We start from the raw sequence: 15,707 nt of genomic DNA on the forward strand, positions 1-15,707 counted from the left end.
CCAGAAACTTCTGTTCCAAAGCCTGAAAATTTATATGTGCAGAAGAATCCCTGAATACCAACTGCTAAATAATTTCTCTGATATCTCTGCAGATGCAAGCTGAGTTTCCCATGAGCAATCCTTTATAGTGAATTCCATCTTCTAATGCCTTTCCTTCCTTGGTCTTTTAAATCTGTTTATGCATAAGTATACATAGATAGTATTTTCTTTTAATTGATATTCCACTTGAAGTAAAAAGAAAAGTCTGATAGTAAGATATGTATGCATTCATATATATATATATATATATATCTCAAATAAGTGTGTTAAAAAATGAATAGAGAATAATTATGACAGAAAAAGCAAAATGTACCAGCACCCTGGGGTTTAATACTTATTCTATTTGAACATAATATTTAATTTTGAGCTTCTGGGCAGCCAGTGAAAAGGGAAATATAATTTCTGTTGTCATCTTATGATCAGAAGAGGGAAACCATTTCTTTCTTTCTTTCTTATTTTATTTTTTATTTTTTATTTTTTATTTTTGGCTGTGTTGGGTCTTCATTGCTGCACGTGGGTTTTCTCTAGTTGTGGTGAGCGGGGGCTACTCTTCATTGCGGTGCGCGGGCTTGTCATTGTGGTGGCTTCTCTTGTTGTGGAGCGTGGGCTCCAGGTGCGTGGGCTTCAGTAGTTGTGGTGCGCAGGCTCAGTAGTTGTGGCTCGCAGGCTCCAGAGCTCAGGCTCAGTAGTTGTGGTGCACAAGCTTAGTTGCTCCGTGGCATGTGGGATCTTCCCAGACCAGGGATAGAAGCCGGGTCCCCTGCATTGGCAGGCGGATTCTTAACCACTGTGCCACCAGGGAAGTCCTGTTTCTTTTTTCTGAATTCTGAAATTTGTTAGCATAAGCCAGCTTTTCTCAAACTGTGAATAAAGAATACTAATTCTGGACTTCCCTGGTAGCGCAGTGGTTAAGAATCTGCCTGCCAATGCAGGGGACACGGGTTCGAGCCCTGGTCCGGGAAGATCCCACATGCCGTGGAGCAACTAAGCCCATGTGCCACAACTACTGAGCCTGCACTCTAGAGCCCGCGAGCCACGACTGCTGAGCCTGTGTGCCACAACTATGGAAGCCCGCGTGCCTAGAGCCCATGCTCCGCGACAAGAGAAGCCACTGCAATGAGAAGCCTGTGCACTGCAACGAAGAGTAGCCCCCGATCACCGCAACTAGAGAAAGCCTGCGCACAGCAACGAAGACCCAACGCAGCGAAAAATTAAAAAAAAAAAAAAATTAAATAAAAAAAAAAAGAGAAAAGAATACTAATTCTGCCAGATATTAACAGATATCAGGATTAAGTTTAGGAAATAATGGGCTAAATAAGATAAACAGACTTATGTATGTCTTCTTTTTTTTTAAACTGGAGAAAAAGTTTAATAACATGTATACCTCCTATATACATGGGAGAGACCCAGGAAAACTGAGTTACTCCTTACATGTTTTCTTACAACCTTAAATGTTCCTGATATGTCATCTTGACTTTCCCAGAGAAAGATATAGTGTTTCCCTAATTTATTTTGCCATGAAATCCTAAAAGTAAATAATAAGGTTTGCAAAATGCTGACCTAGGTCCTTAAACAACATGATGGATTGTGTCTTCAGTACCATTTTTGCAGAAGGTATCACAAGGCTTTTTATTTGCCCTATTCTTTTTTTATTTTTGGCCACTCAGCGCGGCATGCAGGATCTTAGTTCCCCAACCGGGGATCGAACCCATGTCCCCTGCAGTAGAAGTTCAGAGTCTCAACCACTGGACTGCCAAGGAAGTCCTTATTTGCCCTATTCTTATGTTGATTTAAATTCTCTTTGAAACACCACACAGGGCAAGGTTGACTTCTTCAAGAAGACTAGATTCTCCCTATCTACCAGGATTTGCTGCTTTTGGAAAGCATGTGCAGGAGAGCTTTGGGAACTAAGTATTCCTGTTGTCTGCCAGCCTGCTGGCCCGGCAGTTGGTCTGACTTTCTCAGATGCACAGTCAGTCCAGAATGAGGCTGATTTTCTTTTTCCAAGTGCAACCTGAGTCTTCACAATCCCCATCTCCTAAGGATACAGCCCTTTCAATACATAGCAAGGGCCCAAGTCCTTCACCTCCTCTCCAGGGGCCTGCTACGACTAATTATTTTGAAAACACTAGTAACAGCATGCTTCCAATCCAGTCCCCAGAAGTCAGCCCCTTTGGTCTACCTTGCTGCTCTTCGGCCTGTTGTCACACACTTCTGTTACCTTAATCAGCCCTCCCATTTCTCCTCGTCTGTCCTGAACACGTCTCTCTGTTTTTTAGAGCACTTGTTTGTGGGAAACAAGTTGTCCTCTATATTAGCCGCCATGTACTACGTTTGCTTCCGTCTCTTTGTTGAACGTTTCTTCTGTCCCCCAGCCTTAACTTGATTTAGCTCCATCTTTGAGTTGCTGCTTTTTTTTTCTGACCTACCTCATGGGTAGGAAATTAGGCAGATGGTCCGCATTCTCCTCCTTTCTCAGTGGTACATCCAGACTGTTAGTCTTCCAGTGTTTCATTTAACAACAAACAAAACTGCACAGTGATTCTTCTGTTCCTTTGAGGCTCATGACTTTTAACTTTCTAATTTGTTGCTGTCAGATTTCTCTCATTCTTTGAAGAGTTTGGTACCTGGGTCTGGTCTCCATTTTCATCCCAAATCTTGCTATTATCTGTTTGGTAGTATAGCCTGTTGGTCTGTAATTTCTTTGACTTGAATTCATCTGGACTTTATTTTTATATATGGTGTGCAGTAGAGCTCTGTTCTTGACGATCAACTAATTGGGAATCAGTGATAGTAACTCGGCCATTTGAAGGATGACACATTTTAAAGTATATAAATTCCCCCATATATTGATTGGCTAATAAAAATTCTCATGAGCTTGTGTTAAAAAATATTTTAATTTTATAGTAATGAATGAGCATTGTACCTGAAATGGTGGTATCTGGTTATATCATCACATTAATTCAAAGAGAGGGGTTAGCTGTTCTGCTCACTGTTGTGTGGTAGAAGGAACATTAGGTACTTTGATGTCTGGCCATTTGCAAATCACTTTCTTTTTTTACTGCAAAGTGGAGAGAGTAACCCCTAATTTGTATAGTTGTTGGGCCAATAAAATTACATAATTACATATATGTGTGTTTGTGTGTTTTGTAAACTTTGATGTTTAAGATCTAATAAAAGTTAGACAACCGTTCTCTCCTAAGATGGGTTATAAGGTTGCTCTTGAACATCACATTGTTTCCATAAAGAGCTTTGATTTCTCTATACCCTATGTTTTTTATAGGAAACAAAAACTTCTTTAAAAAAGAATTTGTTATTTGTGGTACTTTAATCTGAATGATGGTGGAGGTGGGGACTCTGGTGAACATTATTCCAGGCAGCTATTGTAAGTCTAAGGAAAAACAATTCAACTGTTATTTCTTACGACTCTATTCTTGAATTTTACTGTTAATATTATCTTTTTAATGTTTCATTTAAGGTATATGATGTTGATTGATGGCACAAATGAAGTTTTTATGATTGATAGAGATAATTCAGTGTTTCATGTTTCAAATCTGGAATTTCCATTTCGTAAAGATCTCCGCATGCATTTATCAAATACTCTCCTAGATGGGGTAAGTCATATTTTATCTTTTTTTTAAAAAAATCAAACATTGCTGTTTTTCTTTCTTGTGCAAGTAAATGTGTATTTTTAATAATTAAACAGGAAATTTAGAATCAGATCCAGTTTTTTTAAAAAGTTTTTTTTATTGGCGTATAATTGACAGTTAAACAATTGAATCTAGTTTTTGTTAAGATGTTAAATTCCATTTATCTCTTACCTGCACTTACTGTCACTTGATCATTGTCTTAGATACAGAATAAGTGAACAAAATTAAATCTTAATTTTTTTGTTCTTTGTGATTGAAAAAAATTCTTATTGAAAAACTCATTTTATTGTTTTACTTGTCAGTCGAATTTTAATTGAGTGATATGACATATCACATTTTTCCTTGGTTCTTTAGCTATATGGACTAATAGTTCTTGTTGAAAGAGGATCGTGCCTTTGAAAGCAGCCACTTGTACTTTTACATTTGAATTTTGAAAGCTGATAAGAATTTTCCCATTCAGAAAATCTATATTTAATAATCACAAAATTACTTGATTAAAAATATTTTAACTTTCTCCTGTGCAGACAGCTTTCTTCTCCCCAATTCTAAATGTATTGGTTCATTGTAAATAAAAATTAAAATAATACAGAACGTTACAAAAAAGCTGGTAAAAATCACATGAACTCCTACCATTGGAGTAACTTCTGTTATCATTTTGATGAACATTATTCCAGACTTTTCTCTGTGCCAGAACATTCAATCTTAACATCTGCTCCTGAAGGATTCACATTCATATTAGTAACAGTAACTCAGAGAATAGATTCTTAAACAGAATGTCTATCAGAATCTTTTGGGGAGTTGGGACCCTTTCCAGTCCCAGTAAGATTCTGAGTACAGGTACCTCTGCCCTGGCTGAAAATGAATACTTTGGTCAAATATGTACCCACGTGGATAGTTACATAATTTTGCATGAAAAGGTTTAAATGTTAATCTGTTTTGTAATTTGTGTTGTTTTCACTCAGCAATGTGTTTTGGACCTTTTTCACATAAAAGTCTGAATGATAGACCACTGTATATGTAAACACTGTAATTTGGGGTTTCCAGACTATTTTGCTTACGAAAATTATAGGTGGTGCTTGTTAAAAATATGGCCTATCCCAGTAGCCTATCCTAGACCTAGTGAATTAGACTCTCCCAGGGGTCAAGTTATCTTTATTTTTAATAAGTGCCCAAGTGATTTTAATTAGGCAAGTTTGACAGACAATTCTGTAATTAATTTAGCCAGCCCTCTTTTGGTGGACATTTGGATTTTTTGTAGTTTTTTGTACTATAAGACGCACTTGTATGCATATCCTTATACCTTTTTCTTTCACAGTTGTGCAGTTTTATAATTAAGATTCTTAGAAGTGAGATTCTACTTAAAGTAACTGAGGAAAAAAGAAGTAAATTGGCACAAATAATTAGGTTTCAGCTTGGCTTGCTTCAGGCTGGATCTGGGGACTCAAGTGATATTGGGCATGCTGTCTTTCTGTCTCTTTCTTTGCTTACTTGTCTGTCTGTTCTCACTCTGCATGAAGGCTCTTTCCACGTGGGAGGCAAGTTGCCTTGAAACCCAAGCAGAAAGGGAACTTTTTTCTCCCAATATCTATATATCAATCCCAGGGAAGATTCCAGAGGGCCTTGCCGGAGTTATATATATATCCAAGGAAGAGTGACAGTGGAGGCCAGGAACTCATTGGTGGCAGTACCACTTGGAGTACAAGAGGAGTGGTCCTCCTAAGGCAGGGACAGTAACCTGATACACTGTACTGTGTTCACTATGCTGGATTTGAGGGCGTTACCCATTTTAAACATTGACATGTATAATTGCCACCCTTCTTTCCAGGAAGTTTGAACACATGTACAGTTCAGCCATCCATTTGTAAAGGATCTATGCACTGACTTAAACACTGGGTTTTGAAAATTTAAAACCTTCTAATTTTAAATGACTTTTTCATTTTAGGAGACAGTATAGCATAGTGGTTAAGAGCCTGACTCTAACTGATGGTGTCTTATTGGCTCCATGAGTTATTGTATGAGGGCCCTAATATCATTTACTCAGTTTCCTCATCCGTAGTGAAGTTAGGCTAATCACAGTACTTAGGTCTTGGTGCTGTTGTGAAGATTAAGTTGGATAGTTTATATAAAGTGCTGATAATAGTGTCTGGCACATAGTGAAATAAATGTTTACCTCTTAATTTATGTGAATTGTTAAGGAGGTTTAATATTTTTTCACTTCTTTTTTACTGTATTTAGTACAGTACAGAGTTACTATATTTCTTCTGTGAGTTGCCCATTCGGATCTTTCATACATTTTTCTGTTGGGTGTTCATGTTTTTCTTACTGATTTATGAGAAGTTTTTGTCTATTGGGGTATTACCTTATGACCCATATTTTGAAAAAATATTATTTTTTCTGGTGTTTTCCGTGGCACAAGTTTAAATTTATGTAGGTAAATTATAAACACCTTGGTTTTTAAAAAATATATATTTATTGGAGTATAGTTGATTTACAATGTTGTGTTAGTTTTAGATGTACAGCAAAGTGAATCAGTTATACATAATACATATATTCACTCTTCTTTAGATTCTTTTCCATATAGGTTATTACAGAGTACTGAGTAGAGTTCCCTGTGCTATACAGTATGTCCTTATTAGTTATCTATTTTATATATAGTAGTTAAACACCTTGGTTTTTAATATTTGGCTTTTGTGTCATTTTAAGAAAGAGATGTTTTTACTTCAGAATTATTATAATAGTCCCCTGTTTTTCCTTCTAATACTTTTATGGTTTCATTTACATATTTAAATATTTGATCTATCCACGATACATTTTGGTAAAAGGAGTAAGATAGGGATACAGTTTTATTTATTTCCAAATGTCTAAACTGTTGCCTCAGCACCAGTCTGCTAATGTAATGTATTTTCCTTTTTAATTAGATACATCATTTTTATCGTACATGGGATTCCCTTATATTGTTGTTTGTTTCTTGATTCGCTTTCCCATTCCATTAATATTTTGGTCTTCCTGTGGTAGTTTTAGGTTGACTTACATGCTGTAACTTTAGCATACAATTTAATGTCTGATAGTGCAAGGATATCCAATCTCTTGGCTATTCTGAAATTTGTCACTTAGATTTTGCTCTCTTTATTTAGCTTTCGGGTGAACAAGGCTGTTTGGGAAGTTAGGCTGAATTAGTATGTTACACTTCATGTGCAAATCTGTACAACAAGAAGCTTGTATTTTTCTCTGCAGAATGATCTCTGGTAGGCTTATCTGCAGACCATTTACCTTTCTGTTTGCTGTGTTTGGTTGTGTGGTTTATCTCTTTGCCACACCTTCACTATTTTTCTTTTGAGGGAAAAGGGACTCTACATCTTTCTTATGACTTCCCACAACTGTAAGTTTCTTTTCTACAGGGATGCTACTCATGTTCTTTAATATTTCTTCACTTTTTCAGTATTGAACCTTTTTCACAAGGCAGATTGAACTATATCTGGCTAATAGTCTCTGGAATTTGTATGAGAATGCTTCCTGTCTTAAGATGAAATTTGCTTCTCTGTTTCAGATTTATACCAGTGATATTGGGAAAATAGTGAGTAGCTTGTGAATGTTCATTTAAACTCTCAATGATAGAATTACCCTAATGAAAGCCACATGCATAAAATATGTATTTATTTGTTTAACAGAGGGAGTACCATTTTCCAAGTGACCTGAATGCTTGTTGCCCCCATCCCATTGCTTTTTTAAAAATTTACCAGGTAAATATTGGAGTGTGCAAGCCAGAAGATGGAAGACTGTGATTGGAGAATGAGATGTTTGAATCAGCCACTTCTGAGGTATAGTTCTGGGTGATGAGAAGGTTCAGGAGGTGACCTAGAGAGAGTGAGAGTTTGAGGTTGTGTGAAGAGCAGTGGACATGAGATCAAGGAAAATTTTAGATGGGTCCTAAAGAGTGATGACAGGAGTCCAGGGAGAGGTTGACTGAGCTGGATATAAAGATTAGAAAGAAGGAAAGAAGGTAGTATAGTTGATTGAGACTGAGTGGCAAACGGAGACTGAACAAAGAGTAACTATAGAGTAACAGAATTGTCTATACTGTGCACTCTGTGAGGCTACTAGTATTATAAATTTTCATATCAGTGACGGTGTGTGTGGTAAAATATTTTGACATATATACGTAAATTTTTTAACACATTTGTGCGTGTGTGCGCACGTATGCTGCACGTGCACACACACACCCCCTTGTGGTTGACAGAGCCACTGCATAAGGTTGGAAGTACTGCTACTGTGCATCTCTAAGGTGTTCCGTTCTTATCGTAGTTGATGTGACGGCTACCCCTGGAGTTGTGCTGTCCATAATCTGCATTGCCAATACAGCAGCTCTGGTAATTGGTTCATGGGAACAGCAAGAATATTTATTTTGATTTTTGTTCCTTTCATTTTATTTAAGATAGTTTTTTAACATTGTAATTCATAAAATAAAAGGAAGAAAAAGACTCTCAAGTTATAGGATTTGCAAAAGTTTAGTGTAGTTTTTCATTCCTATCACGTACCACACCAGGAGTGCAGGCATTGCTTAGAAGGTTGAGGAGAAGGCCTCACCCTGGAGACATCTTACTTCATTGGGTCGGGACGGAGAATGATAGGTAATGAATAAAACGATAACCGGAAGATTGGCATTTAAAACAAGTCCTTTGGTGGTTTAGAGGAGAAATGAATTACATCTAGTTAGGAACTAAAGATGGTTTATAGCGGAGTTGGCATTAGATATGGGAAGATTTCTATAGAAAGAGATTTTTGTTGGACATGGGCCAAGGGCATTCCAGGTAGGAAATACTGCTTAAAAATTAGATGCTTAACCACCTGCAGATTTAACTTAGTACTATTTATTTTCGCCCCAAACTTGGATAACTGAGAGCAACATAATAGACTCTTGTGAGGTTTTAAAATAGCAATATGATTCATGATGTCGGTTTACTTGGACCAGAATTATAGTTGCCATATCTGTTTTTCCACTTAGTTAATTAAAACAGTCCTCTGTAGTTTCCTGTTTCTTCTACATTTTCATTTGCAAATTGTTTTTGTAAAGTTCCAAATCCGAGAATAACTCAAACTGCCTAATTGTCTGGCTGTCAGATGTGAGCATTGAAGCTTTTGTTTTGCTCTCTAGATTATGTTCTTTGACCCACAGAATGTGGAAAATAGGAGTTTAGAAATACGGCAGTAGTTCACTTGAAACAAATCAGTGAAGTTCAATCAATTTTATACTGAGGATAAGAGGAGGATATAGCAGTTAATCATTAAAGTTAATACAAAAGTCTTGGGAAAATGGCATGTCTTTTCATCTGTTAATTTTTTATAAAGGAATATGCATGCTCATTGTTAAAATTTTAGGAAGTCTGTATGTTATAAAATAGAACTCAACTATCAAGAAGAGATTAAATTTTAACATTTTGATGTATTTCCTTTTAGTCATTTTGTTGTGCCTGTATTTATAGAACGTGTGTAATCAACACGTACATAGCTGACGTTTAATATATGCTGTGTATCTGGGGTTCCATCATTTTCCTTCACTCTGAAGAACTGATTTTAGGATTTCGTTTTCTTTTTAAAATTTAACTTTATTGAAAAAGTTGAAATATAATTTACCATTCTAAGGTATATAAGTCAGTGGTTTTTAATATTCGCAAGATTATGCAACCACTGCTATCTAATTCAGGAACATTTCATCACTTAACTATGATAATTAGAACCAAGTGGGCCTTATCTGGAAGGATTTCAAGGAATGGGTTACCTTTGAGGATGAGCTTTGAAAGCCCACAGGTTTTCCACAGTTAATTACTTCCTTTCATTAAAACCCTTCAGTGGGGGCTTCCTGGCGGCGCAGTGGTTGAGAATCTGCCTGCCAGTGCAGGGGACATGGGTTCGAGCCCTGGTCTGGGAAGATCCCATATGCCGCGGAGCAACTAAGCCCGTGCGCCACAACTACTGAGCCTGTGCTCTAGAGCCCGCGAGCCACAACTACTAAGCCCGTGCGCCACAACTACTGAAGCCTGCGTGCCTAGAGCCCATGCTCTGCAACAAGAGAAGCCCCCGCTCACCGCAGCTAGAGAAAGCCCGTGCGCAGCAACGAAGACCCAACGCAGCCAAAAATAAATAAATAAATAAAACAAATAAATTTATTTAAAAAAAACCCAAAACACCCCTTCAGTGGTTCTCCATTGCTGAAAGCATGAAAGCCAAAGTGCGCAATGTAATATTCCTTTTATCTGGGCCACGCCTAAGCCTTTAGCATCATCTTTGACTGTGAGCCCTTGAAAGCATAAGTCCCACCTATTACTGAGCTTTGGATAGTTTACCACCTTTTCCATGCCTTTTAAATACCATTTGGCCTGTCCACCATCCTGCTAGAAGATATCCACCACCTCTTTCAGGATTCAGCTAATGGGTTTCTCACCTTATTATCAAACCTTTGTCTTACTCTTTCAAGTAGAAATAACTACTCCTTCTCCTTATGTTTATACAGTATGCCCTTATTTGACTGGAATAGTAAAGATGAATACTTGTTATCTTAGTATAGTTATTAATAGCCATCTCTTTCACTCTCAAAAGTATCTTGGTTTAGACAGATAGCTACATGGTCAGTCTATCTGTATGACCATCTATCATTAAAACTGTAGCTCTTCCTTGGACCTAGGCACTTTTATATTTTCCTCTCTTTCTATGACTCTGAGCCCCTTGAAGCTAGGGACTGTGTGCTTAACTTCTCCAGCACTTAGAGCATAGCATATAGTGTGGGCTCAGGAAATATTAAATGGGTAGGCAGAAGAGTGGATGCCTGGGAACTTCAACTAAAGGCAATGGAATATGGAAAAGTACAGAGGTTAGGAAAGTCAAACATGCAGATTTTGTGGTTTTTTTGGTAGGGCCCGTAATAAAGAATTCAGCATCTTTTTTCTGTGGGTTTACAATTTTCATCAAAAGTAGAACGTTTTTGTGCATTTTTACCCTTCCACCTGTTGAAGATTTAATTACTAATGTTCTTTCATTAAAACAACAACAACAAACTTTTCTTTTTGTGTTTCATTTTGGATAGTTTGTATTGATTTGTCTTCAAGTTCATGAATCTCTCCTTCTCCAGCATCTAAACCGCTGTTCATTCCAACCACAGTATTTTTCACCTCAGACATTGTAGTTTTCACCTCTGGAAATTGAATTTGAGTCTTTTTTAAGTCTTCTGTGTCTCTACTTACCTTTTTGAATATATGGAATACTGTTAGAATATTTTTGCCTGCTAGCTCTAACGTCTCTCACAGTTTTAGGCCTATTTTGATGGATTTTCTTTCTCCTCTTTATGAGTTGTATATTTTTGTCTCTTTGCATACCTGGTAATTTTTGATTGGCTGCCAGACGTTTTGAATTTTACCTTGTTGCGGGCTCAGTATTTTTGTATTCCTATAAATATTCTTGAGCTTTGTTCTGAGATGCAGTTAATTTACTTGGAACTAGTTTGTACCTTTGAGTCTTGTTTTTAAGATTTGTTAGGTGAGGAGTCTTAAGTCTAGGGATAATTATCCTCCACTACTGAGACAAGATCCTTCTGAGTACTCAATGCCCTGTGAGTTATGAGACTTTCTAATCTGGCTGGTGGGAACAGGCGTTATTACCAACCTTGCTGAGTGCCATGTATGGTTCTCTCTAAGATTTTTGGGTGCTTCTTTGCCTGACCTTGAGTAGTTTCCTCACATGCATGCTTTGCTGAATATTCATGGGGGTCTATCTGCAGACGTCCCTCTTCCCACCCTATCCTCTGCTGTGAAAACTCTAGCCTCATTGGTCTCCCTAGACAACCTGCTCTATTTTCTCAATTCAGGGAGACTGCTGGGCTCTCCTGGGCTCCCCCTGCCTGCATTGAAGCCTGGAAACTCTCTTCGACCAATAAGCTGGGACAGTTGTAGGGCTCATATAGTTATTTACTGTTTCCTAGGAGTTACTGTACTTTGTTGCTGGATGTCCAGTGCCTTGAAGATCATTACTTCATATATTTTGTCCACCACACAGCCTAGGTCTTTGTTAGAATCCCTGGGTTCTCTTCTCTTTTAAAAACTATGGGTGAATGTTTTCTTCAGCTAGTTGGGAGCCATATTTTATTCCAATAATGCTCAGATTGTTTCTCCAATTCAGCACGCAGTCCCGTAGCCTTTATTTCAGGCAGGAGGAGTGTTCTGCTATTTTAATTACTCTTTAATCGGAAGAGGGAAAAAAGACAGGAACAACCACTGAGTTTCCTTCTCTATATTTGAATGTAATAGTGACGGTTATCAATGATTTGTCATTTTACAAGTAGGGCTTTTGGGGATTTAGTGGGCTTGGAGGTGAACCCTTTTTGTTTTACCAGAATTTTGGTAGTTTCCATGGCTATCAGTTTTTAAAGCTTACTGGTTTGTTTATTCCTTTTTACTTGTTTAGTTTGCTGATAATAAACTTTCTTTTTTGTTATTTTTAATGTTTGAAGAAGATATGTATTTACTCATTTCATCAGGTAATTTGGGAGGGAAATTCTGTGATGTCTGCTCTCTGAACCTGAAGTCCACTTAATTTCCATCCACACATTTTTGAAAAGATTAGTTGAAACCTGTTATTGGTACTACCTTGTTGGCTCATAAAATTCTCAGATACAAGTACTTAAAAATATTTCAGTAAACAAATTTAAAGTAATGAAAGTGATTTATGTCAAGTGTTGGGTTCAAGATGATAACCATAAATAAATGTCTATAGCTTAACTACTACATATTTGAGAAAGAAATCAATTGGTGATAGTTGCTTAAAACTAGAAAATATATTTGTCCTCGATCGGTGTGTTCCTTGTAATTTTAGATGGTTGTGTGTGGATATTCTGTCATGAAATTAGATAATAAAAAGACTGCTTAGTTTCCTAGGAAGAATATGAGGAAAGAATATTAATTTTAGGTTAAAACCTATTATTAAGAATTAATATTTTAGGGAATGACTAAGATCCTGCAAGCTTCATGACATGGCAGAAAAAAAAAAAGAATTAAAAATTTAAAAAAATCCTGCATTATATGCCTGTAATCATCCTTTAGTATCCTTTTTCTTTTTTCTGTCAGAGTGCAGATTTTAAGTTCGTTTCCCTTAATGGCTGTGATATGTGATATCATATTCTCTTGCCCTGTTCCCTTTGATCATAGTAGAGGGATACAGAACCAAGAAGGACTGTGTGTGTCACATGGAGATTTTATCTATAATAAGGGCACCATTTATACCTATAGATTTTATGATTAAAGCAATTGGCATACAACAGAATTTAAAGCAATAATGATTTAGCAAAATTAATTTTTTAAATGTTGCTGATATTTAGAATTTAAAATTTGTAGTTTCTTTATCCTAATAGTTGCTTAGTAATTCAAACATAAAATGTAGAATAGTAATTCAAATATAAAAAATGAGGCGATATTGTCATATGATTTTATTGCAATACAGAATAAATTCATGGTGGGGTTTTTTGTGGTGCTGACAGTCTATTGATTTGATCCGTGTAGAAGTGTGTTCACTTTGAAATTTCATCAAGTTGTATATTTATGATTTATGTACTTTCTGTGTGAATGTTATATTTTAATCAAACTAAAGAAATTGCTCTTAAAGTGTGAATAAACTTACCTTCTTTTCTCTTTAAAGGAAATGATTATTGACAGAGTAAATGGACAGGCTGTTCCTAGATACTTGATATACGACATAATTAAATTCAATGTAAGTACCTTTTATAATTTATAAAATAAAAATGTCGCTGAGATAATAATTAGTTTTTTTTTTATTAATTAATTTATTTTTTATTTTATGGCTGTGTTGGGTCTTCGTTTCTGTGCAAGGGCTTTCTCTAGTTGTGGCAAGCGGGGGCCACTCTTCATCACGGCACGCGGGCCTCTCACTATCGCGGCCTCTCTTGTTGTGGAGCACAGGCTCCAGACGCGCAGGCTCAGCAATTGTGGCTCACGGGCCCAGCCGCTCCGCGGCATGTGGGATCTTCCCAGACCAGGGCTCGAACCCGTGTCCCCTGCATTGGCAGGCAGACTCCCAACCACTGCGCCACCAGGGAAGCCCAATAATTAGTTTTTAACAAATAAAAAGTGCTACTGCCTTAGAGATAGTAGGAAAGCACAATGATGACTCTTTCAAATTACCCATTTGATACCTTATTAATACTTTTACATCTCCTTTTCTTTCTCTTTGTTGCCTAATATTTAGCACATTTCTTTGTCTTTGGATTCTTTAGGAATTTCAAGTGAGTAAGGAAAAATGTTTAATTGTGATAAAATAAGACAGCATTTTGTAAAATGGAAAATTCTCAATTTTAGTTATCCTGTACTTGATTAACAAGTCTTCAAATTTTATTAGTCTGTCACTTAAAAAAAAACAAAAAAAAGAGAGAAACTGACTATGAGTGTTAACTGTGTAACATGGAGGCGCAAATATGTTATTCATGAGTACATGCAGGAAACTTAAAAACAAAATATAAAATTGCCTGTTGTAAATAGATTTAAAAAATAGGAATTATATTCTCTACCCATTTCCTACAATGTTAGACTCATCAAGAATCTGTTTACCTGTTAATGTTTAATTATAGTATGAATGACTGAATTATTTAGGCAGTACAAGATGACTTCTGTAAATGCAAGAAGTTCTTTCAGTAGTGTATATCCATGAAAAGGTATAATCATTCCTCTAGACGTGTTATTCAAATTGCATAATCACTTAGTATTCAAAGCAGACTGAAAGCAATTAAGATTTCTGGAATTAAAAGTGTTAAGTTATAAGGTTTTGAAGATTTATAACAAGGCTTTTAAAAAGTTCTTTTTTAGGGGTATACATTTTAAATTGCAGTATTAAGATTCAGGATTGCATTTATCCAGATTATTTTTTCCTGGAAATGTTCAATGTATGTATCTCATTTTTTTGTTGAATTTCTATATTTCAGAGTTTCAAATTTAAGAAACTCAGTCAGAAATCAAGTTTTATTTTTGTTCTTTCTGTGACCACTATATTCCTCAAAAGTAAGGTGTTCCAGAATTGATTTATTCTCATTACAGATATTGGACTAATGTTCATTGGCCCGTAACAAGATGTAAAGGATGGAGTTGGCCTTGTTTCTTTGTGAATGGGGGTACACTGTCTCCTTTGCCTCTTGATAATGAACTCCACTTTAATATTGTTCAGTGCAGGTTCACTTCTTAGTCTGGGAGCTTTGCCTGAGACAACAGCCTTCTAATTCTTTTAAAAAATATGAAAAATTTCAGCATGCACAAATATAATGTAAGGCATACTCATGTACTGACCTCCAGGTTTGTTGAAGTTTAACATTGTCATTTTTACTCCACTTTCTTTTCAGTAAGGAATAAATCATTACAGATTTAGTGGGAGTTTCTTGTGCACACCTCTCTCATTCCATTCTTGACCGTCTTATCCAGAAGCAGCTTCCACCCTGAATTTGATGTTTATTATTCCCATGAATGTTTTTAATACCTTTACTACCTATGTGTAGATCTATAAGATATATGTGGTGTATTCTTTTGCCGGGTTTCTAGTGTTATATAAATGTCATTGTACTACTGTACTATGGTACCCAACATTTGAGCCACCTTATTTTGTTGAAATTTTTTTGTTGTTGTTGTTGAGATTTATTTGTGTTAATACACACAGGTTTAGTTCACTCACTTTAATTAGTATTTTATTACATTGTATAAATAAACAGAATTTATCTTTTTTCCATTTGATGGACATTTGGGTTTCCATATTTTGCTGTTATACTACTATTGCATGGAACAGTTTTATATACTTTTTATTGTGTGTGTACGTCCAGGTTTCTCTAGGATAGTTCTCATTCTTGGGATACAGTCACCTAGGAAGCGTTTTAAAATGCCAATCCCTCATCCCTACGTCGTGGAGATTCTGATTAAATTGGCGACTTCAGCTTTTTTGTTGTGTTGCTGAATTCCCCTCAGAAGTAGTTGTACCACTTTA

General features: G+C 36.4%; 1 protein-coding gene across 5 annotated transcripts in view; it reads left to right on the forward strand.

Annotated features, from left to right (window-relative positions):
• Window positions 1-15,707, forward strand: part of RNGTT (RNA guanylyltransferase and 5'-phosphatase) — a 323,844-nt gene that overhangs the window by 64,685 nt on the left and 243,452 nt on the right. For all 5 annotated transcript variants that reach the window (XM_036871771.1, XM_036871768.1, XM_036871767.1 and 2 more), the window contains exons 9-10: window positions 3,518-3,653; window positions 13,368-13,439. In XM_036871771.1, the coding sequence (XP_036727666.1) occupies window positions 3,518-3,653; window positions 13,368-13,439 (208 nt within the window). The remainder of the gene's footprint in view (window positions 1-3,517; window positions 3,654-13,367; window positions 13,440-15,707) is intronic.

Source organism: Balaenoptera musculus, chromosome 12 (assembly GCF_009873245.2).
Source record: "Balaenoptera musculus isolate JJ_BM4_2016_0621 chromosome 12, mBalMus1.pri.v3, whole genome shotgun sequence".
NCBI classification, from domain to species: Eukaryota; Metazoa; Chordata; class Mammalia; order Artiodactyla; family Balaenopteridae; genus Balaenoptera; species Balaenoptera musculus.